At 55.7% G+C, this 26,887-nt stretch overlaps 9 protein-coding genes across 9 annotated transcripts; 4 read left to right on the top strand and 5 right to left on the bottom strand.

The window, feature by feature from the left end:
• Nucleotides 1-1,200: 1,200 nt before the first annotated feature.
• Nucleotides 1,201-4,055, bottom strand: CHGG_00202 (uncharacterized protein; the record flags this gene model as incomplete). The annotated part of the gene is made up of 3 exons (XM_001219422.1): nucleotides 1,201-1,265; nucleotides 1,773-2,575; nucleotides 3,010-4,055. The coding sequence occupies 3 exons, from the start codon at nucleotides 4,053-4,055 to the stop codon at nucleotides 1,201-1,203; spliced, it is 1,914 nt and encodes a 637-aa protein (XP_001219423.1).
• Nucleotides 4,056-5,289: 1,234 nt separating this feature from the next.
• CHGG_00201 (uncharacterized protein) lies at nucleotides 5,290-6,645 on the top strand (the record flags this gene model as incomplete). The annotated part of the gene is made up of 2 exons (XM_001219421.1): nucleotides 5,290-5,715; nucleotides 5,941-6,645. The coding sequence occupies 2 exons, from the start codon at nucleotides 5,290-5,292 to the stop codon at nucleotides 6,643-6,645; spliced, it is 1,131 nt and encodes a 376-aa protein (XP_001219422.1).
• A 1,294-nt stretch (nucleotides 6,646-7,939) lies between these two features.
• On the bottom strand, nucleotides 7,940-8,821 carry CHGG_00200 (uncharacterized protein; the record flags this gene model as incomplete). The annotated part of the gene is made up of 1 exon (XM_001219420.1): nucleotides 7,940-8,821. One exon carries the CDS (start codon nucleotides 8,819-8,821, stop codon nucleotides 7,940-7,942), a length of 882 nt encoding a protein of 293 aa, XP_001219421.1.
• A 1,234-nt stretch (nucleotides 8,822-10,055) lies between these two features.
• CHGG_00199 (uncharacterized protein) lies at nucleotides 10,056-10,938 on the top strand (the record flags this gene model as incomplete). Its single annotated transcript, XM_001219419.1, has 3 exons — nucleotides 10,056-10,183; nucleotides 10,308-10,641; nucleotides 10,813-10,938. The coding sequence occupies 3 exons, from the start codon at nucleotides 10,056-10,058 to the stop codon at nucleotides 10,936-10,938; spliced, it is 588 nt and encodes a 195-aa protein (XP_001219420.1).
• A 257-nt stretch (nucleotides 10,939-11,195) lies between these two features.
• CHGG_00198 (uncharacterized protein) lies at nucleotides 11,196-13,556 on the bottom strand (the record flags this gene model as incomplete). The annotated part of the gene is made up of 1 exon (XM_001219418.1): nucleotides 11,196-13,556. The coding sequence occupies one exon, from the start codon at nucleotides 13,554-13,556 to the stop codon at nucleotides 11,196-11,198; it is 2,361 nt and encodes a 786-aa protein (XP_001219419.1).
• Nucleotides 13,557-14,345: 789 nt separating this feature from the next.
• CHGG_00197 (uncharacterized protein) lies at nucleotides 14,346-15,388 on the top strand (the record flags this gene model as incomplete). Its single annotated transcript, XM_001219417.1, has 3 exons — nucleotides 14,346-14,421; nucleotides 14,491-15,105; nucleotides 15,171-15,388. The coding sequence occupies 3 exons, from the start codon at nucleotides 14,346-14,348 to the stop codon at nucleotides 15,386-15,388; spliced, it is 909 nt and encodes a 302-aa protein (XP_001219418.1).
• Nucleotides 15,389-15,569: 181 nt separating this feature from the next.
• On the bottom strand, nucleotides 15,570-17,443 carry CHGG_00196 (uncharacterized protein; the record flags this gene model as incomplete). Its single annotated transcript, XM_001219416.1, has 3 exons — nucleotides 15,570-15,818; nucleotides 15,877-16,761; nucleotides 16,895-17,443. 3 exons carry the CDS (start codon nucleotides 17,441-17,443, stop codon nucleotides 15,570-15,572), a joined length of 1,683 nt encoding a protein of 560 aa, XP_001219417.1.
• A 2,181-nt stretch (nucleotides 17,444-19,624) lies between these two features.
• On the top strand, nucleotides 19,625-23,184 carry CHGG_00195 (uncharacterized protein; the record flags this gene model as incomplete). The annotated part of the gene is made up of 4 exons (XM_001219415.1): nucleotides 19,625-19,726; nucleotides 19,851-20,736; nucleotides 20,849-22,696; nucleotides 23,129-23,184. The coding sequence occupies 4 exons, from the start codon at nucleotides 19,625-19,627 to the stop codon at nucleotides 23,182-23,184; spliced, it is 2,892 nt and encodes a 963-aa protein (XP_001219416.1).
• A 468-nt stretch (nucleotides 23,185-23,652) lies between these two features.
• On the bottom strand, nucleotides 23,653-26,493 carry CHGG_00194 (uncharacterized protein; the record flags this gene model as incomplete). The annotated part of the gene is made up of 4 exons (XM_001219414.1): nucleotides 23,653-25,478; nucleotides 25,607-25,667; nucleotides 26,341-26,346; nucleotides 26,407-26,493. 4 exons carry the CDS (start codon nucleotides 26,491-26,493, stop codon nucleotides 23,653-23,655), a joined length of 1,980 nt encoding a protein of 659 aa, XP_001219415.1.
• Between the last annotated feature and the right edge of the window lie 394 nt (nucleotides 26,494-26,887).

The following is a 26,887-nucleotide window of genomic DNA, read 5'->3' as shown; positions in this document are numbered from 1 at the left end:
CGAGCTCAGATCGTAGCACAGCTCTCCAACGTTGCTCTGTTTTGGAGCTCTTTCCAGCTTTTTTAGCGGAATAAGATGCTTCAATTAATATTTTTATTTTCCTTCTCAACTTGTTGCCGTGTTGCCCTGCAATCTGCATCTTTTTGTGGTCGTCGGCGAACCTGGCCGGGGGGGCGCCATCTCATTGGCCCTTATAAAGCGGGGCCAGCCCCACAGCCGACAAACCCCAACAGACCGTCCGTGCACCACCACTGCCAAGCCCAACTTCGAGACGCTCATCGTCAGAGGCAAGTTCCTCCGGGCAAAGCAACATGGCTGCTTCCACAATCGTTAGGATAATGACAGTAAATCTTCACAGTTTACAGGGAGAAATGGCACGGCTTTTTTTGATGGGGCGTTTTATGGGGTTTTTATGGGGCGGAATTGGTCCGTGCTTGGAGCATGGAATTTCTCGGAAAAGGTGCCTTTTGGAAGTACTGGTTTTTCGCACCTTCCTCCCGGCAAAAGGAACCTTTCGGAAGTACTCGTTCCTCGCACGTTCCTCCAGGCAAAAGGAACCTTTCGGAAGTACTCGTTCCTCGCACGTTCCTCCAGGCAAAAGTGGAACCTTTCGGAAGGGGTAACTCGGGCGGTTCCTTTTTTTCGGGCACGTTCCTCCAGGCATAAGTGGGACTCAGGGTGGGGCCTATGGTGGGGCGGATGATTTTTTTGGGGAATCTTGTCAGCGGGGCCAGATCCGGACCCACGACCCGGCCTCCGGCCACGCGCTCCCGGTTTTATGACACGAATCCCGGAGTGCGGCGCCAGACACTGAAATTCCATCCTGGCTCCGCTCCTTCCCTCCAAGCCTTCGTGACAACTAATCTCTCTGTTCTGTAACAGGCAGAAAAGGTAGGTGTGGTTGGCAACCAGCTAAGCCTTCTAGACAAAAACGCGAAACGTGAGGAGAAAGGAAGAGAAGAGAGGTTGTGGTGGGCGGAAGCCCATCCCTATATACATAAAGGTGTTCGTCTGACCAGAGGGAATAGGTTTAGAATGGGTTTCTTGGGAGTCGTCAGTACCCCATCGCCAGGGTCCGCACGCGCCACGTGTGAAGGTTTGGGAATCGCTTCACCAGGGGTTTGTTGTGGGTTGCCCCTCCCCCATCCACGACGTCAGGCAGTACCGACGACCCGAGGGTTTCCGAGGCCACCACAGTGCTCAGCCCTTCAACAACCTATTCCATCCATAGCCACTCGGACAATTAACGGACGACACGAACGACTCTATATACACAATACTTAATTTCTTAAAACAACCTAATTCATCTATATCCACTTGATATTTAATCATAGGTCGAGCGCCAAGCAGCACACAGGCCTGAATTTATCCCGTATTCCTAGTACCCCGCATACCAGCTATTCGATCGCGAAGTTAACTCTTAACGATAAATACTTTCGTACCCTCAGTCCCTCCCCACGATTCTGCCTTTCCTTCTCCTCCTTTTGTTTCCTTTAGCTCTAGCTTCACTTGTTCTAACTAATAGCAAAAATGTAATACCCAGAAGGATCGTGCGGCCGGAACAGCCGTGTGATGTATGATGATACCAGCTGATGGATGGCTTATACAAGCTGAAAAGGGGTTCAGTTGAGCTGAGCTGACTACGCCACATAAGATAGAGAGCCCAATTCCCGCTCTGATCAGAAGGGCAGGCTTCAATTGATCATCATACCCACCCTCAACCCTGGTTCCGTTACTTGCAGTGCCTACCCTTCTCAACCCACGTTACATACCGTGAACTAAAGCAAAGTGACGTGCGCTTTCTCCGGTTCCGAGGTCGACTAAGTATGTACTCGGCGAGCCGCCGATTACCACCGAATAGCCCTTCTCCTGGGCCTGAGTTACGGCGCAGGAAATACAGCAGTCCCCCTGGTACAATTGGGGGACCGCTGAGATGCAACAGAGGAACTGGGCCTCTCCGTTTCGTTGTGTAAGTGTTACGCCGATTGCATCTTTTCCACTTGCCACTGGAGCGATGACAGATGTAGCTTTGATGAGCGTATCGGCGGGGAGAGTCAATGAAGAGGCTAGATTGTGCTCACAGCTGTCCGCAGGTGCAAGCTGCATCAACCCCAAGTGCAGCTCTTGAAAATTCAGCTCGACAATGCTAGTTGATTGAGTGACTATACATCGAAGAATGAGAGCTTGCTGGCCTTCGACGAAAGCTGGACGAAGCGTCATCAGGAAGCTCGAGTGTTCGCCAATCCTGGAAGGCGAGATTGGATGTTCTTTGGGCAGCAGCGTTTTGGGCGCCTTTTTCCTTGTGAGTTTTTTAGCGGATCCCTTCTCCACCGAGGCGCAGATGATGAACCCAAAGTTATCGGAGCCGTATTGTAGCCTCCCGTCTACTAAGCTGTACTCGATACTCCATGGGTTTTTAATTTCTGGAAACTCGAGGGTCTTTGCGAAGATGGTTGAGCCGCTGGAGCTGCTACATACCCTTGGGGGCTGTTCGTCGTCCGAGAAGAAACCGCGATTCCACACCCCGACCAAGTTTAAGATCGATTCGTGAATCCCGCTCAAAACATGGTATGTTCTGTTTTTGCGTTCATTTCTTCTGGGCATCCGCGTTCAAAGAGAAATGCGGTCGAGTTTGTCGTCCCCCAACCGCCGGAGCTCATTCTTAGCGACGTGTTCGACGATGCTTGAACAAAGAGACAGCAGATCGCCGTTTCTACAACCCAGCCAAGAGTTACCCAGATCTGGGCGACTGGGCATGTCTTTTTTCTTGGTCTTCTTGCTGCTGGACCGGGTTTCCAGGGATGCTGGCCGCAGTTGGCGCAGATACAACGGGAGAATGGTATTATCACCTCCACGATATCGTGAAGCGCCTTGTATTGGGAGACGAAGTCTGGGGTCGTCTCAGACGGTTGCGAGAGCACTCTCGTCAGGCGCTCTTGCATAATGTGCTCATATCTGGGACCCAAGAGCGTTTTCAAGCCTGCTGGCGGACAGTATGAAAACCCATACTGTTTTGCCGGATCGCTGAGCCAATCCTCACCGCGAAACGTCTTGATCGCGGACGCAACCAAGGTAGCTAAAGCCGATTTTAGGAGGTCGTGCGGCCTCACACCATGTACGGCAAAAGCGACGTCTAACTGAGCAGATAAGAAGCCACCCCAGGAAAAGCTCAGTTGTCGATTGAGATCGTGTCGACCCTCGACGATGTAATCGCGGGAAAAGTCGCCTGTGTGGGCCTTTAGACATTGTTCAACTGAGAAGTTCGACTTGGTATCCGGCTCATTTGACACAGAAAATATGATGGAGTCTCGACGGCCACGCATAATCATCTCTCCATTAACTTCGACTCGTAAATCCTCGGGACACATGGCGAGGACCAACGCGATCAAGGTCCCCGCGCACTGCGACCCCGAGAAGTAGAGGGTTTGGTTCTCCTCCCGAAGGACGTCCCGCACAGCGACCAAGAATGCGTGCATTACCTCTTCGGTGGGCGTGTCGGCCAAGTCTTGCGGGTACTGCTGGCCCGACTCAAAGAAGCATTCCCGCAGCCGGGTAAGCTGAGCAGCGAGGTGGTTTCCGAACCCAAGACACGCAAGCTTGTTCTGCAGACACATGCAGACATCGCCTAGCTGAGTCAATCCGGAGTTTTGCATGTCGGAGGGGAGGACATCGTGGGAGAGGTCGAACAAGATCATACCGCACCGCTCTTTCGTGTATAGGTTGCCGAGAGCGAGGCAGATAAGAGAAGCCGTACGTCCGCCGGCCGTCTGACTCATGAATGACGGGACATCTCCCTTTGACCATCCGATCCAGGCGGAAAGCCGGTCGAGCCTGGCGGATGGAGTTCTAGTAAGGAGGTCGGGCGCCCTAGCGGCCCAGTCTCCATTGGATTGGAAGCAGGCGCCGATGGCCTGGACCTGGGTGACGGCGAGGGGGTTGACATTGTCTGCCGATACCGCACGCAACAGTCCTTGGGCCAGGCCCGATGCTGCAAGAGCCGCCGAAGGGGCGTTTATGAGGTCCCCTTGGAGACTCACACCCTCGCTGCTAGCCATGTGGTCGCAAACTCTTCAGGAAGCGGACAGTCGACCAGGATTGCCGTGAGGGGCTGCGCTAAATTGCGGACGGTATCCCAAGGCTGCAATGGAAATATGAGGATGGCAAGAGATCACGTGGTTCTGCCTTGACAGTGACAAACCTCAGGCACCAAGCCTCTGGCAACGACTTGCATGTAATCTCGTGCCCAACTGGTCTCTTCGGCGCAACTGTATTTTGGATAGCGATTTTAACCTGAACCAGGCGAGGCGGACGTGAGACGCGTTCGAAATCTTTTGAGAAAGTTGAGCGGCATTGCCGAGGGACTGCGAGATGGCGGCGTCGACGCAGGACCAGATTATGGTCGAGGTGGCCGACCAACCACCCTCACCGAAGCGACTGAGCCGCGCCCCGAAACCGAGTGCGAAGGTTCGCGAAGCCATGCAATCGATCGAGGATGCAACCACCGCGTCTAGAAGGACTACGAGCGATGCCACGCGGACCGTCGCGTCGAGAGGAACACGCGCACTAGGAGGCGGGAACGCGACCAACAGCGAGGTTGGGACCGGGAAGACAGCGCTACAGACACTCCTAGAGGTGCTCAACGCACAGCGAAACGAGATGCTCGGTACAATCATCGAACAACGGAACATGATTTGCGAATTACGCGACGCGACGTGGTCAGCAAGCAGCAGAACACGATCCAAGAGTTACACCATAAGCTGCAGGAATACCAACGTCAAATGGAATGTGCCCTAGCGGACACAAAGACACAGTTATCAGAGGAACTGAGGCAAGCTCGAGACCAGATCGACGTCCTTCTACGCAACCCGGTATTTACGGCCCCGTCCCAGCCAAGCGCAAGAGCATCGTACGCCGAAGTCGCCCGCACACCACCATCCAGCCAACCGAGCGGACTACGCACCCTCTCCCTTGTCGAACACGGCACCCTCGACTTTTACCGATACCCTATTCTGCACCATCGACACATCCAGAGTGGAAGGAAAAGAAAAGGGCAAAGTCCAGGTGGCGGATGTCAGGAAAGCAATCGAGGCTGAGGTCCGGACACTGGAGAACATGGGAGATTGGCGCTGCGCTGCGGTTGTAAAGGAGGCCCGGAACCCGGATTCGGGTCAAGGGTGGTTTGTAGAGACGAAAACGAGACCAGGGATTGTCAAGGGATGCAGCACAAAAGATCTCTGTCCCTGGGCGTACGGGTGTTGAGGGATCAGCTCTACCCAGTGAGGATCGACAATGATAACCGCACAGCGGTCCTCGACGCTGACGGGAACTTTTTTGCCAGGGGCAATGGAAGCCCTTGGGGCAGAGAACGACGTCAACATCGCGAAGATTGCCTGGCTCAGCAGGAAGGACACCGGCAAGGCTTACGGCTCGATGGCCGTCTACGTGACGAAGGGTAGCGAGGCAAGGCGACTTCTAGACGGGCACTACTTCCATCTAGCCGGAGAATCCGCCTACACGACCGTGTTCGCGCCCCGGGAGGGCCCAACCCAATGCTACAGATGCCAAGAGATGGGCCACAAGGCCTTCGCATGCAAGAAGCCGCAGGTATGTGGAAGGTGTGCGGAACAGCGTCATCACCACAAGACCTATCATTCCGCAGTCCTGAAGTGTATGCTTTTCAGAGGACCGCACGAATCATTCAGCAAGAACTTTCGGGTACGCTGGCTGCACAATGGGACCCAGAACGCTTGAGAATTCCTTCAGCTTAACGTCCGCAAACGGAGAGAAGTGCAAGAGAGTCTGCTAAACGACGAGGGGCTTAAGAACTATGCAACATTGGCAATCTCCGAGCTATATGCCAGACTGATTGACGGTTCGGTGGCGACGATGCCAATGAGTCATCAAAATTGGACAAATCTAATACCAACGACAAGACGAGAGACACGATGGCCGATTCGGAGTATGTTATGGGTACGAAGCGATGTGGAGGCCGAGCAAATTCCAGTGCCGTCGGCAGACCTCACCGCAGCGCAGATCCGACTCCCAGACCGGGTGGTGCTGGTGGTGCCAGTCTACGTGGAGGGAGGCAGCGACGAAGCACTGGAAGTGGCGATGAGAGAGCTCAACCGGCTGATTAGGAGGTTCCGAAACGGAACGGGAAATAGGACGGACATCATTCTGGCGGGCGATTTCAACCGCCACGACCAGCTCTGGGGTGGAGACGACGTGTCACCACTGAGGCAAGGCGAGGGAGAGCGCATCATCAACCTCATGGACGAACACTCCCTTTGCAGCCTCCTCCCAAGAGGCACGAAAACATGGCAGTCAGGGGACGCAGAAAGTACGATCGACCTGGTACTGGCCTCAGCGGAATTAATAGAGCAACTACTCAAGTGCCGGATCCACCCGTGCGACCATGGATCTGACCATAGAGCGATCGAGACGACATTCGACATCGCAGGAGAAGACCGCCAAACCGAGACGAGGTTGCTCTTCAAGGACGCGCCCTGGGCAGAAATCAGGAACAGGGTGGCAGCGAACCTCGAGCATACCCCCCAGGGTGGCAGCGTCCAGCAGCAAACGGACCGGCTCATGACGGCGGTAACCGAAGCGGTCTTCGGCCTGACGCCCAAAGCCAAGCCATGACCATACGCCAAGCGGTGGTGGACAACAAACCTGACACGGCTCCGCCAGGCCTATACATTCTGGAGAAACCAGACGAGAGCTCGACGCAGGATGAGGCAAACGTCACCAGAACTCGAACAGCGAGCCAGGAATGCGGCCAAGGAGGACCATGACGCTATCCGCAGACAGAAAAGCTCACATTGGAACGACGCCAACATCTGGCAAGCAACGAAGTACCTGCAAACGGGCAGCGGCACGATGGGCGACAAGGTACCCCCGCTTACCCGACCTGACGGCTCTGTCACGGAAGGCAAAGAAAAATAAGCACAAACGCTACTAGCCACCTTTTTCTCGCCGCTGCCAGAGAGAATCGAAGACGAGGGACAACGTCCTCAGCGGGCATCAGTACAAATGCCGGACCTGACAATGGAAGAGGTGGAGCAGAAGGTCCTGTCCGCCAAACCGTGGAAGGCACCCGGGGAAGACGGTCTACCGGCAATGGTATGGAAACAGCTCTGGCCAGTTGTTCAAGACAGAGTGCTCCATTTGTTTCAGACTTCGCTTCGAGACGGCGACATGTTGGAAATCCAACAGCCAGAGTAGCGATACTTCTGAACAGGGCGCGCAACGTAGTGCAAGCAAGGTCACTGATACGAGGCTTCAATTCGTGATGCAACTGTCTGACAGTCTGATTCATGTAACTGGAAGAAAAGGAGAGCCTCTGTGCCCTTAGAAACGCTGCATTGGGCCCAGTCTGGTGGGCCCAATAAGCCCCTGTCGTTGACCCGCCGTACCGTATCTCCAGCCACCCGTTTTGTGCAACACTTCACAATCTTAAAAATGGGAGGAGCTGGGTGTCTGTCCGCCTCCCATGATGTTGGCGACATTTTGAATGAAACAGTGCCATCTTTGGAAGGGAACACAATTCAAGGGTGAGGTAAATATGCAATAATTGTGGATAGCTCCAACGAGGGCAACAATTGGGGCTGGTGATGGATGCCCGGACTTCAGCAGGGCGGGGTCGGCGGTGCTTTTGTATCATCCTATTCCCATGGTTTTGTTGCCATGAAACTAGGTACCTACTCGCCCCAACGTGTCTTTTCCTATTTGGCAGTATATGGTATCGAAGGCAGCAAGCAACTTTCACCCTCATCAACATCTCAACTCATTAGTTACACGTATTATGAATTAGCGTAACATCAGATAGGACAGTAAGAATGCCCCCCATCCGGGATATCGCGACTTTGACTCTGCCCGGCATATCCTGACCCAACGCCTTGCCTCCCTTGTTTCCTTTAGTCCTTTCCCGAACCTGTTACAATGCCAGGCCGCAAAGGACGCAGGCGGCCGCGAGCGCCGTCTGCATTGTCCGCGCGGGACCCACGCCGCCGCTACTTGTTGAAGACTCCACAGCAGCGGTGGTGGTTGGGGTCGGGTGGTACCTTGACATGGAACTCGCCACGGAGGTTGACACGCGGCTCCAAATGCTGCTCGCCGCGGGCTGGTCGATGGTGACGGCACAGGGGTTCCCTTCCCTGCCCTCGAGAATCTCAAACCCGGGACATGCCGGCTTCGTCGCGTTCGGGGGCGGGCCGATCTGGACGAGTCCTCCAAATTCTGGGCACTCGGGGATGCCCTCCTGCACGTCGTGGATCTCCCCCTGCCAGCCTCCCTCCCCCCACACTGTCTGGATGTTGAACGCCACAGCTCCCTCGGACGGCAGATCAGCGCCAACCAAGGATTCGAATTTCGTGCAGTTCCCAAACAGGCTCGTCCAAACAATGCTCCACTGCAAGAGATATCGATCGTGGGGTCCTGGTGTATACTCGGTGGCTGGTGGGGTTGGACGTCCGTAACGGATCCAATCGGTGACATTGGTGAAGCCGACGAGGAACAGAGTTGGGTCGGTCGATGTTAGATTGCTGAAGACTTGGAAATCGCCAAAGTCCACAGAGGACCCAATCGTATCCCACCCCTGGACTTGGCTGATAGTCCAGAATACGCTGAAGTGCCCAATGGATAACGCGACGGCGGGGTTCTGGATGGCGAGAACGATGGGCATGGTTTCGGCCGGCTTGTATGTCTCGTTGTGCGGAAAGACGATGTCGACTTCAAATTGCCGGGTTGTTGTGACCACCTCTGCCGCCGCCCCCAGCGCCGCCAGCGCTGCAGAGGCCCACAGCCAACAATACACCATGACCGTCGTTAATGTTAGTGTTGACCCTCAACCTTGGTGTGTTGCGTTGAGTTGCCAGGAACAGAAGAGCGGGACAGAGGAGCGGGACGGAAGACATGAGCGAGTGTTGTTGGTGCGCCCGACAAAAACTTATTGATCTCGGCAGGGTGGCATCAGACAAGAGTTAACCTCCGCGATTTTGCTTGGTGGTGGAGCGTACGTCCGGAATCCGGAATCCGGATAGGGGACTTTCGGGCTCGGCAAAGGATCCCACCCCATGAGCCGCTTGGCGCTTTGCCTGGTTTGGGCAGCTGCCTTTAATTTGCCCTCGCTGTCTTGGCGGTATCTGGATCATTCTTTCGTTAAGTTCCGACTTGGTAGTTATTGCACGCCGAGTTGACTCCCCTGGGTATGTGCTCATCGGGGCTCCAAGAGTGCACTGTGGTTGTCATGGAGACTACACGTACTGACGTGTACATACCTAGAACCCGCTAAAGCGAGTCATTGGAAAGTTGTTAGGAATAGGTACTCATGTGGAAAGGACAAGGTAGACGGGGCGTATTATGAGTGGGTAATATTAGATATGTGGCTACATGTAACTAACTGATATTATCGTCGTCTCATATTCCACGTGCAATTTATACCCTCTATGGCCCCATTGTGTTCGCAGGAAGGGACAGTCGCGTCGAATGGTCGGGTCGGCTTCTTATACGAAGGACTTGCAGGGCTCGGCATCTCGCCCGGGATCTTTTGGTTGGTCGAAATTGGACACAGCCTCAATCCTGAATCTCACCAATGCTGCGTCGCGGCTGATCATCGGGTCACAGGTCGCCCGAGCCGACGACGCCTGTAAAAATCGCCGTCTTCAACTCCTTCAAAACTTGGCGCGTCGGTGTCTACAATTCCAACCAACAATCAAAAGAAACAACCACAACCCCGACACGCCATACTATTGAGAACAAGGCCTTTGCGGGCCTCACCGCACGCATCTCTGCCATGGCAGACGGGAATCCCGGTACGACCTCACCGACGACACGAAATGTACAGCATACTGACGGTCAAAGTCGCGGGTAGCGTTTACTTTTATGCGCCCAACACGGCGGCAGCCATATTCTTTGCCGCTGCCTTTGGAGCGGCGGGACTATGCCATCTTGGCCAGTCCTTGTCAGTGTTCCCGGACATCTGTTCTCCCGTATCGGATAGGCCGGCCTAACAACCCAATCTTCGCTGCTTTAGCTACTACAAATCCTGGGCAATGACACTCTTCTTGCCCTTCACCTGCGCTCTCCTGGCAGCGGGCTATGCCACCCGCAGCTACGGGACCTACCACAACGATGACCCGCAAGTCTACACAGCCAGCCTGTTGTTGATCTACGCCGCACCGTACGCACCCCCCTCCCGACCCCCCCTCCCCCCCTCCACCGGTGCAACCACAGCAGACAGCCTTTCCCCCACCCTCACCAAGCTACCCAGGTATCCCACTAACTAACCGAACCCCCACCAACAGCCCCCTCCTCCAACTAACCAACCACCTGATCCTAACCCGCCTCTTCCACTTCGTCCCCTACTTCGCGCCGATCCACCCGCACCGCACGCTGATCATCTTCAGCGCGCTGACCGCCGCCATCGAGCTGCTGACCATCGCGGGGGTGGCCTACATCACGGACCGCACGGCGCCCGACAAGTCGCTGGGCATCGGCGACACGCTGACCAAGGCGTCGCTGGTGGTGCAGCTGATCGTGGTGGCGGCCTTTTTGCTGCTGGCGGGGGTGTTTTATGGTAGTTGTCGCGGGGGGCGGATCCGTAATGCGAGGGTGGTGCGGCCGTTGCCGGTGGCGGTGGTGAGTATGCTATTGTTGGGAGGGCGGACGGTGTATCGGATGGTGGAGCACTTTGGGGTGCCGGTTTCGAGGGAGGGGGTGGAACCGGCGAGCTTGAACCCCGTGGTGCGGTACGAGTGGTTTTTTTATGTATTTGACGCGGCGTTTGTGTTGCTGAGGACGGTGCTGTAGAATGTGGAGCATCCGGCGGGGTATTTGCCCGAGAACCCGTGCATGTACCTGGCGCAGAACGGGAAGACCATCTTGAAGGGGCCGGGGTGGAATGATTCGCGGTCGAAGACGGGAGACGATCTTTAACCCGTTCGCGATGCTCAAGTCTGATGGGCGGCAGAAAAAGCCCTTTTGGGAGCAGAATGGGTATAGCATGTCTGGCGTGAGGAGGGTGCGGCGGTAGGGGTTATGGGACTGTAATTAGGTATGTAATTGGGACTGCATTTGGCGACTACTTCAATTTAGGGACTTGGATAGATGTCTGGATTGCTTGATGTCGTTGCAAATTAACAAATGATATGTCGAAAGGTTCCTTCCCCCCCCCCTTCCCCTCCTTAGTACTATCAGGCTCGTCCATCGAGCAGCCCACACATGGCGAGGACAACAGCTTCCGAGCCTTCCTCGCCGTTTACATCCCCAACATAACCGAGCTTGCCCGCCCCAACTGTGGCAAACACCACGGCCGCCTCATTCGAGTTTTCCCTCTCAGCGTACCACACCGCGGAGCTCTCCACATCAGTGATGAAGAGAGCCTTTTGGCTGTAGGACGAAGGTAACCGGGCCGCCAAGCGGTCACCAACGACCTGGGGGCGGAGTTTAACGCTCTCCCGTTGGTAAGAGCCGCGCTGCCACGGCAGGCCTAGGCGAGCAAAGAAACGATTAAACTGCCCCTGCGTGACCATGCTGCTGAAGCAGCCCGCTAGGATAACCGCCGTTCCGCCGCGTAACAGGTCTATCACACGTTCGCAAAGCTTTTGCTGGCGTGTGATGGCGCCATCGGTAACGAGAATGACGGATGGTGGGGGCTCCTCGCTCAACATGGTGAGGGCGACCTCGGGTTTCGTGACCCGCTCTATTGTGGCTTTGGACGTGATTTTCGCGATGAGACTTCCATAAATGCTCTGGAACATGTCCTCATAATCGAGACACAAGGCCAAAACGCGGGGCTTGGGTTCTGTCCTACCACCACCGCGGCTAGCCGTGCTCTGCGGGGAGGTTGCCGTCACATCGCGAAACACGGGCTCGGGCCTCGCCATGCTGGCTGCCGCCTTCGCCAGGGCGTCAGCACCCACATTCAGTTCCCTGGGGATTTTCCAGAAGGTAATCTGGAACCCGCGATCGGCCCACCTCTCCACCTCGCCCAACAATAGTTCCCACAGGTCTTTGTTTTTGACAGCGCGCCCGGATTGGGTCCTCCACCCGTTAACAGTCCAGCCCTGGGTCCAGCCGGTGGCGCCGTCAACAACATAGGAGGAATCGGTTGCGATGACCATGCCGTCGAAGCCATCCTGCTCCCAATTGCGCAGGCGCAAGGCCGCGATGGCAGCGCGCAACTCAGCGCGGTTGCTAGTAGGGACGCTTTCGTGTCCAAATGGTCCTTTCTCCTCAAGCCGGCCGGATGCATCATCGGTGGGGCCATAAACAACCGCCCAGCCACCCCGAGGGTTCGGCTGCCCATTGTCCGTACAAGCACCGTCGATATACAGAAGGAGCTTTCCGGGGTCGTCCCTGTAAATAAAGCGCACGGTTTGGCCGCCGCTGACCGGAGTGGCGGGGAAAAGATCGGACAGAGAGGAAGTCGGTAGCGTATCTTGGATCTTGGAGGGGAAGACGCGGCCAACGCCCCGCCTTCTCTCCAGATCTCCGGGCCCCAGCTCAGCAGCAGCCATGCGGGGGGCCGGCGGACCGGCGGTTTGGGCGGGCCCTTTGTAGACCTGGACGAACTGGCGGGTGTCTTCTTCAACCATCACTAAAGCGTCCTCACTTTCTTCCCAGGCCTTTTTGCACCAGTGCAGAACCAACTGGGCTTCTTCTGGAGAGCCCGCCGCGTAATATTCGGGCATGACAGGAACCCCTCCACCCTCATCCAGCAAAGCGTCCCAAAAGTAAGGGTTGGCGTGGTTGACAATTCGGCACAGCTGATGGTACTGGCCCTTTAAAGCCTTGACCGTCGTTGCAGTCCTCTGGGTGCTGGACGTCTGAATCTTCGATTTCACGAGCCGTCCTATGGGACGATCGAACTCGGTCAAACCGCCAGCGCTGTACCCAAAGTCCCTTTCGCACGCTTGAAAGTCGAGAAGAAGGCGCAGCTTCAGGAGCGTTACCGTGACAAGATGAGCAAGTTTCTCCCGAGGCCAGTCAAAAGACTCGAAGGCGTTGGCGTTCTCAATGTCGAGATAGGGCAAGGCCGGGTTGGCCCAGTCATAGTTGTCGTCAACAGTCGCCCACCACTTGAGGAAATCGTAGCACTCCTGTTCTCGGCCGAGCCGCAGCAGGAGCGGGGGAATGGCGTCCCGCACACCCAAGTTGTCGCTTCGGCAGAGACGCAACATGTCGGTGAAGTGCTCAAGAGACTTCTCCACAGCAGCCACGGTGTCAACTTGGAGGAGTGCATCGGCGGCGGCGAAGCGTGCCCGCATGTAATCTCTGGTGCCGTATATCCCCCAGAACTTCCCAACGCCGGTGTTGAATACATCGGCCGGCATCAGAATATCATGACGGTCCTCCCGAAGCGCCGCTTCTTCCCTCGCAAGGTTTTTTTGAGTATTATTGATGGTAGTACAGGCTTTCTTGTGTTCCCGTCGGTGGGCTGATTGGTGCTCGGGGCCGCAGTACCTGATCACATTGCAGCCGCCGCAACGCAGCAACCCCGATCGCACCGGGCACACGGCGCATCTTTGCGAAGTGCGCTCGAACCACGACATGGCGAGCCGAAGCCTTGCAGTTCGTTTCAATTTTGTAGTGGTTGGCGGTCGATGGTCGGCGATCGGTTAAGGTACCTGTCAGGGTCGATCGACTTTGGCCGCAATCTTGAGTCGTTGTGTCAATCACTCCTACCCCTCACTAGGAACATGGCACCGTGCGAGAGCAGCACTTGGCCCGGGAATTCCCTTTCCTCAGTCCCCGGCCGAGATCGGGCCCCGGAAATCCCCACCAGTCCTGGGTCAAGCACGGGGAGTCCCGATTTGTTGTCCCTGATGAGTGCTTAACCAACCGCTAGCCGGAGACTTCACGATATTCGTGATCACTTCACCCCGCCGCCAGATCTGACATCGTTTTACATGCTCGCAAACCATTTGGCACTGTTAGCCGTTAGAGTACCTACCTATGAACTTCATTACGAGCACCGTGTCCTTTTACGTTTGCAGTTCGAGAGAACCGGGGGCAGGGGCAGCCGGACCACTGGCAATCCGAACGATTGAGTCTTGTACAACCGTCCGGGAGTCTCGGCTTGCTAGGCGGCAGACGCCTTCCGAACCCGAATCATGCCATATCCCCTTACACCTTCCCATTCCCGACATGAAGCTACCCTGACGCGCCTCCTTCAAATACCCACCGCCTCCGCCTCGTGTATTCGTGACCCATTTGCTCTCCGCCCGGCCCCGAATTATGGTGGACAGTGATTTCGGATTCCGAACTTGGCTTCACTTCATCTACACGCTCACCCAAAGACAATCTCCCGCTTTGATCACATTCCCAGAATCCAATTCACCATGGCCTCCAATCTCGATGCAGCATCCCTCTTCCGAGTCGATGGCATGGTCGCCGTGGTCACCGGCGGAGGGACAGGTAAGGCTCACAACCAATAACCACTACCTTCCAGCCGCACTCCCCCACCACCCTAACATCCCCCCACAGGAATTGGCCTCACCATGGCGCGGGCCCTGGCAATCAACGGCGCCAAGCGCGTCTACCTGCTCGGCCGGCGCCTCGACGTGCTGCACACCGCAGCAGCCGAGCACCCGGACATCTTCCGCCCCATCCAATGCGACGTGACCGCCCACGCGTCCCTGCAATCCGCCGTCGACCGCGTCGCCGCCGACACGGGCCACGTCAACCTGCTCGTCGCCAACAGTGGCGTGGGCGGGCCGGCCGCGGGCTGGAACCCGGCCCTCTCCGTGGCGGACGTGCGTGCGAAGCTGTTTTCGCAGGCGAGTATGGATGGGATGACCTCGACGTTGGATGTTAATGTGACGGGGGCGTTTTTTACGATTGTGGCTTTTCTGGAGCTGTTGGATGCGGGGAATAAGAGGGCGCTGGAGGGGGGGTTTGGCAGGCCAATTGTGGAGGGGGGTGGTGTCCCGGCCATACAGAGCCAGGTCATTGTCACGGGGAGTATTGCGGGGTTTAGTCGGATGGCCATGTCGTCGCCGGCGTACGCGGCGAGTAAGGCGGCTATTATGCACTTGACCAAGCAGGCTAGCTCGAGCTTGGCTGGGTATGGCATTCGGGCTAATGCATTGGCGCCGGGGCGTGAGTGACTTGTTTCGAATATTTGAGTTGTGGTGGGGGAAGGACACGTGCTAATTGGGTTTTAGTGTTCCCCTCGGAGCTGGCAAGCGGTATGATCGGCACCCGCGAGCCCAGCAAGGAGTCGGCTGATGACCCGCGCTTCATTCCATCACGGAGATTTGGGGGCGACGAGGAGATGGCGGGCATGCTGCTGTATCTGGCTAGCCGCACGGGAGCTTACACCAACGGTGCTGTGTTGCTAGCTGACGGTGGACGGTCCGCTGTGATGCGCTCATCGTATTAGTTTCGGTAAGGACTCCTGGTAAAACATGGAATGGAAGTAGGTTTTATCAGCCGGGGTTAGACGAGGTTCCTATCGAACTCTTAGATGATACAATGAAAAAATTAAAAAAAAGGGTTGTCCAATGTCCACCGGGTCTTTTTTCACTCCAAGTAGCTCAGCCAACGAAAACCATTCGCCCTTCTTACATGCCCGCGCCGGCAGCATCCTCCTGGCCCTCCGCACCCGCCTTGTCCGCCGGCGGGAGGTTCATCTTGGCAGGGCCGTTAACGCAAATGCCCTCTTTAGAGAACCGGCTGCCATGAACAGGGCAATCAAAGCTCTTCTCGGCGTGGTTCCAACAAACGACCCCCTTCATGTGAGGACACAGGGCGCTGTACTTGGTCACCTTGCCGTTTTCGTCCTTGTAAATGGCAAGGGGCTTGGCGGTTGCCTGTGGCGATGTTAGTCGCAAGCAAAGAGCGAAACCTAGAGGAAGCTGTTCAACTCACCGAGTTCAAGACACCACCGCATCCACGGTCCAATTCCTCGATATCAGTGATATCTGTTTGGAGGAACCGCTTGTACTGCAAATTGATCTGGACGTCGTGTTTCACCATACTCGGCAGCGTCTTCAGGATGCTGCCCAGTCTCTTCGGGTTGTACAACGACGCCCAGTCATTCGGCTTCCCTTCGATTTCGTCCGCAATCAGTTTCCCAGCCAACACACCATGCGTCAATCCGTCTCCAGAATCACCCGTAACAACAAAGACCTTGTCGTTTCCCTGGTTTTTGCCGATAAACGCCATGTAGTCGACGGGCTCGAAGATTTGACCACTCCAGCGGTAGTCTGTCGTACCAGCTTGGGTGAACCGCTCGCGGGTCCATTTCTCTAGTTCCTCAAACCGCGGCTTGGTTTCTTCCTGTCCAACTTTGTGGTCGCATCCACCCACCACTAGATAGTCGTCCTTCTCATCGCATGCCGTCAACCGGACGTACTTGTACGCCTCGGCGTTGTCGTACAGCAGACAGTCCTCGACCGAACCCTTGGGTACTCGCACGGCAATGCAGTACGAGCGGAAGTACTCCAGTTCTGCAACTATGGACAGCTTCTGAAGAGGGATACAAGTGGCCTCGACGGCGTACTCGGCGTGGACCGTGTGGCCGGCCTCGGTCTCGATTGTCACCGACTTGTGGCCCATACCGAGCAGCTCCACGCCCTTCTCATGGATCCCCGAGACGCGGGTGCGCGTGAAGCACTGGAAGTTGGGCTGCTGCTTCAACCAGGACAGCACGCCGGCGAGGTACCGTGTCGGGTGGAAGGTGGCCTGGTTCTCGACGACCATTCCTCCGCGCTGGTCCGGTTTGCCAGTCCAGCCGCGGATCGTCAGGTTCTCCTATTACACCATCAGCCTCTGTACTTACTATCCCCTAAAGCACTCTGCCTGCGCCCCCGATGTCGGGAAGTATCACAGAAGACAGCTTGCTTCAAGTTTTCAACACGGCGGGGTTTGGCCCGGAGCCACTCACATCAAAACGACTCTCCACCCCCAACCTCCTCTGCATCCCCGCCTCTTCCCTCAACTCCCCCATCTCCCCCTCATACCCGCCCTCCCCCCTCCGATATTGACTCACATCACACGCCCTGACCGTCCGAAACTCGCACTCGATTCCCAACTCCCTCACCACCTGCCCGACCCTCTCCCTCGCCCACGCGTGACTCTCCGCCGCCACCCTCGCCCCCGCCTCCCCATGCTTCTTTGCAATCTTCACGTACCCATCATCCAGGTCGTTGGTCAGGTGTCCGCTGGTGCGGCCCGTCTCGCCGGAGAGCACGTCGCGCGCTTCGAGCAGCACCACTTGGTGCCCGCGCAGGACCAGCTCGTAGGCCACGTGGATGCCGGCGATGCCCGCGCCGATGATGGCCGTGTGGGTGGTTAGGTTGTGCGTGAGCGCGGGGAAGGAGGGGAGGGTTTGGTAGGGCTGTTTGTGCATCCAGACGGGGTCGGTGGCGCCGGAGGTGTGCATGAATTGTTCGGGGTCTGAGGTCTTGGGGGAGTTGGTGGTGGTGCTGGCCATGTTGGCGGTGGGGGTTGTTGAGAGGGGGCTGGTGGGAGAGAGGGTGTTAGCTATCAGGTAGTGGGGGGAAGTTTGATCGTTGTAAGTGAGGCGGATCTGTGAACATTGCATGTGTGGACGGGAGCTAGTACGGCAGAAAAAAGGGGCACATACTGATATTGGAATAGGGGTTGAAGGTGTGGTTTGCTTTGATGGATTATGCTAGGCCGCGGGCTAGATCGTTGACTGCGGATGGATACCGGACAGGATACTTGAGAGAATCGACGATGTCCAACAATCAAGTTATGTAGCGGCCGTGATGGGTGGGCGGCAGTGTAAGTGACGTCACCAACACCCAAGCTACAATACCGGCTTGCTACCAATCTGAGTGTTGGTCTTGAGCACAGTACTGCGGGTGCCATGTTACAAATGCCATGAAATAGCTCAGTATAAGGCCTAGGAATGCAATGTACATACTTATGGCCGGTAGTCCCAATTGTCTTGGCCAGAGACACCTGAAAGGAGAAGGAGGGCATTCGGCATGTCATTTTTGGAGTTCGGGCCCATAAAACACGGCCCGTCCTCCCTCCTATCCTCGTCCGACTTCTATGACGACATCGTTTCCCCGGACAACGTGCTATGCAAGTAAACACCCAGGCTAAAGTGTCAATCCAATCCCCTAGGAGGAACAGTGGGGCATCCCTTGCTGCTTTAATCAACAGCACATCGACGTCGGCGGTAAAGCGATACGCTGCCTGGCCACGAAGCCGTCGGCGAAGGACAAACCGGGAAATGCTAGATCTTTCATTTATTCTACGTTGATGAATCAATCCTCCTTGTATTATTCGCTGCCTGAGATGCGTTAATACAGCTTTGGGTAATCCGGGTGGACTCGTGGAGTCTGGTACTTGTGCCGCTTCAACTACAACTTCAATGCAACCTCCCTAGCCTGCGAAATATGCCTGGTTGTCTTTTCTAGAGATCTCTACATTACCTTAGGTATGTAGTCTAGTAGCTACCTAATATACCACTTCAACAACATACCGCCATCGGACCAATCTCAGACCTAATGACGTGTGACGGCTGAGCCAATACCATGGGAACAAAAACACTACCCCGTCAAATCTTCGACGGGGGTTCATTTCATTTGCGACGGTAACTCTCCGATTTTGGTTTGCTTGCTCAGGTGCAGTCGCGGCGGCCGTGTTCCCTCCTCTCGTGTTGGTGAGTGTATGAGGAAACATGGCTTCCATCTTTGACATGGCTGATGGGAGAAAGTCGCTGGCTCGTCAAAAAGGGATCACGGAAAGCGAGCAAACAGTTGCATCAGCTACAACAGGAAGAAGCATAATTGAAGACTGAAGGGAAGTGACCGGAAAACTCAGGTTGTTCGTCACGGGCTAGTTTGTCAACAGATCGAAAACCCGACACGGTGCCCGATCTTTGGAGAAGGGCTTCCGAGAAGAGAGACGTAAAAACAAGAATTCTACGACAGCCCATGGAGCGGCATCATGAAGTTTTACGGCCGAGGATTCCAGCCAGCGAGATCCGGTTTTCGGCGCACTCCAACATCAATTCTAATCAATTTGATAAGAGGCAGGTTCCCGAGAACCCGCAGAAAATTACCAGGCCCGATTCTACTGGCAGCAAGTGCCCCTTAACATGAATTGCAATGATTTCTGCATGCCCGCCGCAGCTACCCGATGAAAGTTCACCGGTTTCAATTTCATGTTCCGCCGCGTTCTCACCCTGGTCGCTGCGGATCTTCCCCTTTCCTCTGCAACCACCTAACAGCACCCCCCACACGCTGAAATTAATACTAGTCAATTCATGGAAAATGCTACGAGGGCTAGGTTTCCCAGGCTCAGTTCTTTGTTCGTGGTTTCAGCCTTCGGCGGTGTGGGTATCTCCATCGAATGGCTTGTCACATTATCAGCCAGGCGATTTTTAATTCACTTTAGTTTTCTCTCTGCCATCTGGGACCAAGACGAAGCAAACAACAGAGCTTCCACTTCCTCCAAATCATTCACTGATTTTTTGCCTTTTACTCAACTCCCGCTGCCGCCGTTTCCCAACTTTCTCGTTTCTTGCACTATTCTTCCCAACCCCTCGCCCAGCCTCAATCGTCGTACAAAACAAACGCAGCTCTCGGTTCTCTGCCGTCTTCCGCCCACACTTTCCACCTCCCCATTTTCCCCAACCATGGCCACTCTTGCAGTCGATCCCGAGGAGGAAAGCACGGAGTCGTGCATTGTTGTTGCCAACCGTACAAGTCCCCGATCCAGGACTTCCACTGTTCCGAAGGTAAGTTCCCAACGCCAGCCAACAATCGCCTGTTGCACCGTACACCCGCAGGTGATTGCTTGTTGAATTCGCCTCCCCCGTCAAATCGTCTCCCAGGCTTACGTCGTTTATAATGCAATCACAGAAATCTGCGATACCTATGAGACCCGCTACAAGGGGGGGTCGCTCCCGGGGGCAGGCGCAACCCATCAAGAGGCCGCGCGGTCGACCGAGAAAGCCAAGAAACAATACGGCCGAAACCGCCATCGTCCTCTCTGATAGCGATTCAGAGGATGACAGCAACGAACCGCCACGGAACGACAAAAAGAGGCCGATCACGAAACTCGAAGCTCCCACGACCGCCCCCGATCCGAAACGACTCGCACCTTTCCACCATGCCTCCTCGTCTTCGCAAGCCGTCTTTGCACCGATCCGAGCGGGGACCGACGAAGTTCGCCAACAATTAGCCTCCGAGAAGAAACTACGAGCCGAGGCGGAGGAAAAGCTAACAGAACTCCAGCGGTTGCTGGACGAAAAAGAAGCTTCTTGGGCGGCCGACCTGGCGGCTCAGGCGATGCCTCTCCAACTGCAGCTGCAAAAAATGACAAAGGACAAGACAGATGTCGATGCCGTCGCCCAAGATCTCAAGGCGCGCCTCGAGGCCTCGCTGAGCAAGAACCAAGAGTACGAATCCTCTCTCGAAAGCCTGACCGCGAACGCTGCGAAGGCGGAGGAAATCAAGGCCAAGGCCGAGCAGCAAGACACTCTCATCGCCAACCAGGACGCCGAAATTACACAGCTAAAGAAGGCCGTCGTATCCCGCGCAAAGGAACTTGCCGAGGCCGGCCAACGATTTGGCGCAATGACGGCTACGCTTCGCGACCTCACCACCCGTCATACCGCTGCCACCGAGATGATCCAGCAGCACGAATCCAGGATCCAACATCTTACCCACGCACTGTCCGAGGCAAAGAACAACCCCGTCACGGTTGACGGCCCCCGGGCTGCCCATCGGAAAGACGGTCGCGGAGGTCAAGGAGCGCATGGCCCAAGTCGAGCGGCACAATGCCGAGAAGGACGTGACTATTGCGGACCTCCAACGCAAGCTCGACGCCTCTAAAGCAAAATGCATTTGGGATGGAGGAGCAAATGGACTTGGCCCCAGGGTGGCCGCCTGCGTGTGGAAGATCAGTTGGCGAAGGCGGAAGAAAAAGCTGAACGTGGCCGAAAAAGAACTCGCTGCAATGGAAGCAAGGCGCAAAGACACGGACGATAAGGTGGTCCAGCAGATCGCCATGACAGTGAACAAGCGGAAGCAAGCGGAGGGCAAACTGAAGGCAAAGGAACAACAGCTGGCGCATTCTGAGGAGATCCTTGCGGAGCAGAAGAGCAACTTGCTTCGCCTCAAGAAGCAGCTCGCCGAGGCTGAGCATGCCATCCCACCCCATGCTCAGGAGTCAATCAATAACCTCACTTGCGAGCGCGACGCTTTGCTCGGAGAGACACAAGGTCGGCTGAAGGAGATAGAGGCGCTACAGAATAGCGTCGGGTCCCTACGTAGCGCCATTGCCAGTTTGGAGCAGGAAAAGCAGCAGTTGACCGCCGCGGTTGCGGACAAGGAACTCGTCACGAAGGAGCTGGCTGCGCATAAGGATTTAGTCACCGTCCTGGGACGAGAGCGTCAGCAGTTCGAAGCCTCCTCGGCTCGCGCGTGGGAAGAGGTGGTTCCCCTGAAAGCCCAGCTCACAGAGCACAAACGTGCGCTATTGGACCTCCGAAACCAATCATTGCGGTGGAATTCTGCTTCGGAGAACGCCATGCAACAGATCGGGACTCTCCAGAAAGAGCGAGACCATCTTCGAGATGCGGTCACCAGGCTACAAGGCGAAACAGAGTCTCTGCGGGCGGAATACACCCAAGTTGTCAACAAAGCCACCACGCGGGAAGCGCAGCTCCATGACAGGATCTCGCAAATGACACACAACTTGGAGGCGAGACACGGCGAAGTTGTGCAGCTCCGACAGAACCTTGTGAGACAGTGCCTTAGGGAGGACATCTTGCAAAAGGACATGGCGGCTAAGAGCACCAGGCTCCTGCAGCTGGAAGGAGAGCTTAAAGAGAAGCAAGCCGTAGTGGCCACGAAACAGGAAGAAATCGACGGCCTGCGGGAAGGCATCAACAACCTCCGCACGGCAGTGACAAAACTCGAAACCGATTTTGCCGCCCAGCGAGAAGAGCTGGAGCAACGTAACGCAATGCTCATCGACAAGGAGCAGGCCATCGCGGCAAAGCGTAGCCAGATCCAACAGCTACAAGAGACCGGCCTGGAGCTCACCGCGCAAAAGACACAGCTCCAGGACGACCTCACAGACCAAAAGGGCAAACTCCAACAACTGGCCACCCAACTCACCCAACTCATCAGCGACAACGAAGAGCTCCGAACCGCCAGCACAGCCAAAGAACAGACCATCGACTCGCTCCGCCAACAACTCTTCAACGTCTCGCGCGAGAAAACCAACCTCCAACACCAAACCACCGCCCGCCTCTCCGAGATCGACACCCTCACAACCCAACTCGCCACCGCCGCCACCACCATCCAAACCCTCACCCAAACCACCACCACCCTCAAACAAACCACCTCCGCCCTCCAATCCGACCTCCACACCCTCACCACCCAACAATCCTCCACCGCCGCCCTCGCATCCACCCTCGAGTCCGAAACCACCGCGCTCAAGTCCCAACTCGCCGACACCACCGCCCAGGCCGCGCAGGACATTGCCGCGCTGGAGGCGCGCATCGCACAGCTGGGCGTGGAGAAGGCCGCGCTGGAGGGGGCGCGCCGCGAGCAGGATGCGCTGGTGGAGAAGCTGCGCGGGGAGGTCGCTGAGGTGTTGGCCGAGGGCGAGGCCCTCGACGAGTATCTCGCGAAGAGGGATGGGTGTATTGAGCGGGTAAGGGGGTTTGTCAAGACGTTGCCGCAGTGGATGGAGAGTACGTTGATTAGGAAGTGAGGGGGGGGTGGGGGCGGGTTCGGGTTGATGGGGAGGGGGGTAATGGGGAGGGGTGAGATTTAGGGGCGGTTATGACTTTGACTTTGGCTTTGACTTTTTATTTTGGGCGTGGGTTTGCGATGTGGTTGGGAGTCAGTTTGCTACAGCTTCGGGTTATTTGAGTGGGGGACGTGCGTTAAGGGGGCGTTTGCTTTTCTCGATGAGTATCTATGAACGCAATCAACTTTCTATTTACCTTTTCAATTCTTCTATGATCGGAATTGAAACGGGAAGGGTGGCGTGAATCAAGATTGAACATTGAAATATCCTCTCCCCTTTCCCGGTTTCACAGTGGATGCTATTCTCGGAAGCTAGTTGCAGCTTAGTCCATAACATGGAATGAACACCAGCAGGGTAAATCGAACGTCTACAGTCTGCTTACGGGACTTCCGCAACACTGCTTCCAACGTCTCCCCGAATCGAGTCTGATCGTCCACAACATGCTGCATCCCGAGCCATGGTGCACGACGGTTACCCCGAGATAGAACAATCCTCGGCAATCAACGGATGGAATGCGTCTACATGTATGGGATATGACAATGCCTCTGATGTGCCTCTAGCCAGGAACTCGACTGAAAGATGCCGTATGTCATTTCGACTGGCAGCGTGTCTTTTTTCACTTCCCTGTTTTCGCTTTGATCTCCGCTCTCGAGCACCGTTTTCACGTCATTCTTTCCATGATCTTCGTAGGCTCAATAGCATTCTACCTCTCGTTTGCAAAGACCTACGTGTGAAATCATGCTACTCTCAACTTGAAGCGGATCCATTCTTTCTCTCTCGCCAGACCGTCGCACATGACATCCAAAGCGGAAAGAAACCCCAGGCCAACCAACACCAAAAAAACAAACAGTCCAAGCAAGCCTAGGGCCCGGCAGGAGGCACGAACCCTATCCTTGACTAAAACCAATCACCCCCAGGGTCGAGATCAGCGTCATAAAGGAACGCTCCCTCCGGGGGCGCCTGATTCATGACCTGATCTACTAAAGGGTGCGCCGGTCCCAACAAATCGCTGATTATGGGCCCCCTCTTGTGAAGCATTGCGAACGTCCACAGATCCCGGCAGTAAGGCGTCGGTTCTACGGAGTCACCTGCACCGAGGTCCCATTCATGGAACCACTCGAACGGGTCATCGCCATAGCCGACCTCCCCGTCCCGCGACGTAAACTTCCACAGAACTGTAGGGGAGCCTCTGGGATCGGTGCTGGGGACCTGGAACACGTAGACGCGACCGTACTTCTTTTCGTTGTAAAATCGTCCCCAGGCCCATTTCGGGCTGTCGCCGCACCACTGCCTCATGATGGATTTGTGTTGCGAGCCGAAGCTCGCCTCCGAAGGAGCGGAGCCGACGAGGCTCACGGCATCGAACGCACCTTCGCAGTCCTCTGCCGTGGTGAATAGGGGTGCCTGCTCACTGTCCAGGCCGACCGCAGCGCCAATGACCTCGCCACAGTCCGTGTGTAACAAGTCGCAGGGGGCGCCGTTGATGTGGCGTACGAGGGCATGCGCGCAAATGGCCCGCGGTGTCTCTGTCGGGTAGTCGTTGAGAACCCGCAATGTGGCGAGTCGGAGGCCTGGGAGCTTGGCCATGCGGCCAATAACGTCGGTTCGGGCGTCAACGTTTTCGAGGTGGACGTGACGCAGTGAGGTGACGTTGGCCGCGATGATGTTAAGAAGCACATCTGGATCTAGGTTCATCGAGACGAGTTTCAGCGACTGAAGGGCGACCATGGCGGATGCCGCGAGATCAGGTCCGAGGATCTTCTGTTCGACAAAGCCTGGGGAATCCTCGAGGCGGCCGTGATCGAGGCAGAGGCTGAGGTGGCGTAGAGTCGGTGCAGCAGCGGAGCAGGCGGCTGGGAGGGACAGGTTCTCGACCGCGGTAGACCTCAGATTGATGGGTGTCCAGCACAGCTCCAGGGACTCTAGCCCCTCGAAAACAGCTGGAGGGATCGGGCGGAAGTAGCTGTAGCCGGGGAATTCATCAGCCCATCGCAGACGGTGGACAGCCGAAGTGGCCCGGGCCATGGTAGGGAAGATGAACAAAAAGAGCCCATCATTCGACTCGTAATTGGTGTGAGAGCAAGCCATGTCCTGAAACGCCTGGAAGAGGCTTGCCGCCATTGGGTAGTCGGCCCCCGGGTTGATGGTCCGTTCCGAGCCCATGGGGCGTGAGGCAAAGGTATGAAGATTGGGAAGCCGGTCGACCGCCTCCATAAATATTTCCCTGAAGTTCTCGATGGATTCCTCGCGCTGTCGCCGAGCGTCGCCGTATGTAGGGTTGTCATTGGCGGGAATGCTGGGCAACCAGAATGCTTCTTCGGCTTGGTCTTGAAAGTAGCTGCAAAGGTTTACAAGGTCGTCGTCGTCTTCTTTCTCATCCCACGAAAAAACGGCGCTGAGGCGATCGAAATAGCCAAGATCCCACGGGAGTTCCAACCACTCGACTTCGTGGACATGTTTGGCCAAATCTGGGTCGTGGCAGATGGCGAGGAAGCTCTGGCGGTCGGAGTGCAGTTTGGAGATGCCGATGCGGTAAAACAGACGACTGGAAGTGGATAGAACGAGCCCACGACAGGTCAAACGTAGAGATGCGATGTCGTCTTGTGAGAGCACTTCATCCCAGACAATTAGCCTCTGGATATCGAAGGGGAGCGAATACAGGTTTTTTGGGGGTGGTATCGCTGCGCTGGACTCGGCGTGTTCAACATCCATCATGTCGATTTCTGTTTCCATGATGCATGTGTGCTGCAATATGTATGCGAAGGCAGAAGAAGAAACAGAGCTGAAGATGAAGGAAGGCGGGAAAGCTGGTTGAGCATTAAATGTCAACTTAACAAGCGCTATGGCTTACCAACAAACAATTTGCCAGCCACCCAACAACCACTAAATAAGGTAACAGCTGTCCCTGTACCCTGTGATGGAAGTGGCAGTCCAGGCAGTCCAGGCAGCAACAGCCCGACCCACTTTTTATTTTTCTTATTCACCGCTCGACATGAATTGTACGTCCTTAACAAAAGAGGTAAACATGGCAACATGTATTTTGATTTTGATGTGTTCATCCGGCAACCCCAAGGTCCGCGCCGACTGGCAACCAAAAATCCAGGCCCCTGGTATGAAGCCACCTCATTGATGCTCCCGCAGCCGTACCCAAACCTTTCTGCGAGCGCATCACCACATACGTATCCATGTCTCCAAAATGACTCTGGCCTAAAAGCGGTTGGCCACTTGCATTGCCGCGGCAGTGTCATCGTATGGTATGCCATCTAAGATCCGGTATGGCTAAAGCAGCCGAGACGGCCGTTCCAGTTGTGAACGAAGTCATCTGCAGGTGTACAGCGTTAACCCCCCGTTCAGACATGGCAAAAAGCCCCACACAAATGGGACAGCCCTCACCCAAGTTTGTTTGACTGTATCGATTTCCGCCGCTGTAGTCGATGGAACACGTCAGCGTGCAAGCGAAGCTGCATGACCCTCCCCGAGGCGCGTTGCAACCGTCTATGCAGTCTGAATAGCAGTCCTGTGGCTTTGGTGAGCATAATTCGCCCATGATTTCTAAACGGCTATGTCTGGATGTTGTGTGCTTACTCGCTTCTAAAACCGTCATGTTAGCGGCAGCTACCATATGATATCAATGGGTCAGGGGCCATATACCTGGATGATTTGAGCATCCTCATCGACCGGTGAGGCAACAGCGATGGCCGCAAAGAGAGCAACGAATAATTTAGACGAGAGTTGCATGGTGAAGAATGACAGAGATCCCGTGAGCGTGTCAGCCCTTCGTGATGGGAGGGTACGTCAGGGCGTGATGCTTTAGTGAAAGACGCGAATGGCACAATCTCTCTGGACCGAAAGGGCGACATCAGCCATCTTATATGCGTTTTGAAACGCTTCTTGCAACCCATTTGCAATACAAGAGAACTTCTGGAGTAACTCCGTGGTACTTTACACCCCGACGCGTGTACAAACAAGTCTGCCTTGCCTCGTCTTGGCTCGTTCACCCCATTACCCAATGCATCTAAGCGACGTCCACGGAGTGGACTTCTCATATTCCTCGCCCCCAATACCCAGACACCGCTACCAAAACACGGGCTTTACCGGTTACATCGCCTTCAACTATTGAATCCTTCGACAA

This window comes from Chaetomium globosum, genomic scaffold (genome assembly GCF_000143365.1).
Source record: "Chaetomium globosum CBS 148.51 scaffold_1 genomic scaffold, whole genome shotgun sequence".
Classification (NCBI taxonomy): domain Eukaryota; kingdom Fungi; phylum Ascomycota; class Sordariomycetes; order Sordariales; family Chaetomiaceae; genus Chaetomium; species Chaetomium globosum.
Note: the sequence above shows the minus strand (reverse complement) of the source record. Positions and strands in the feature narration are given on the sequence as shown.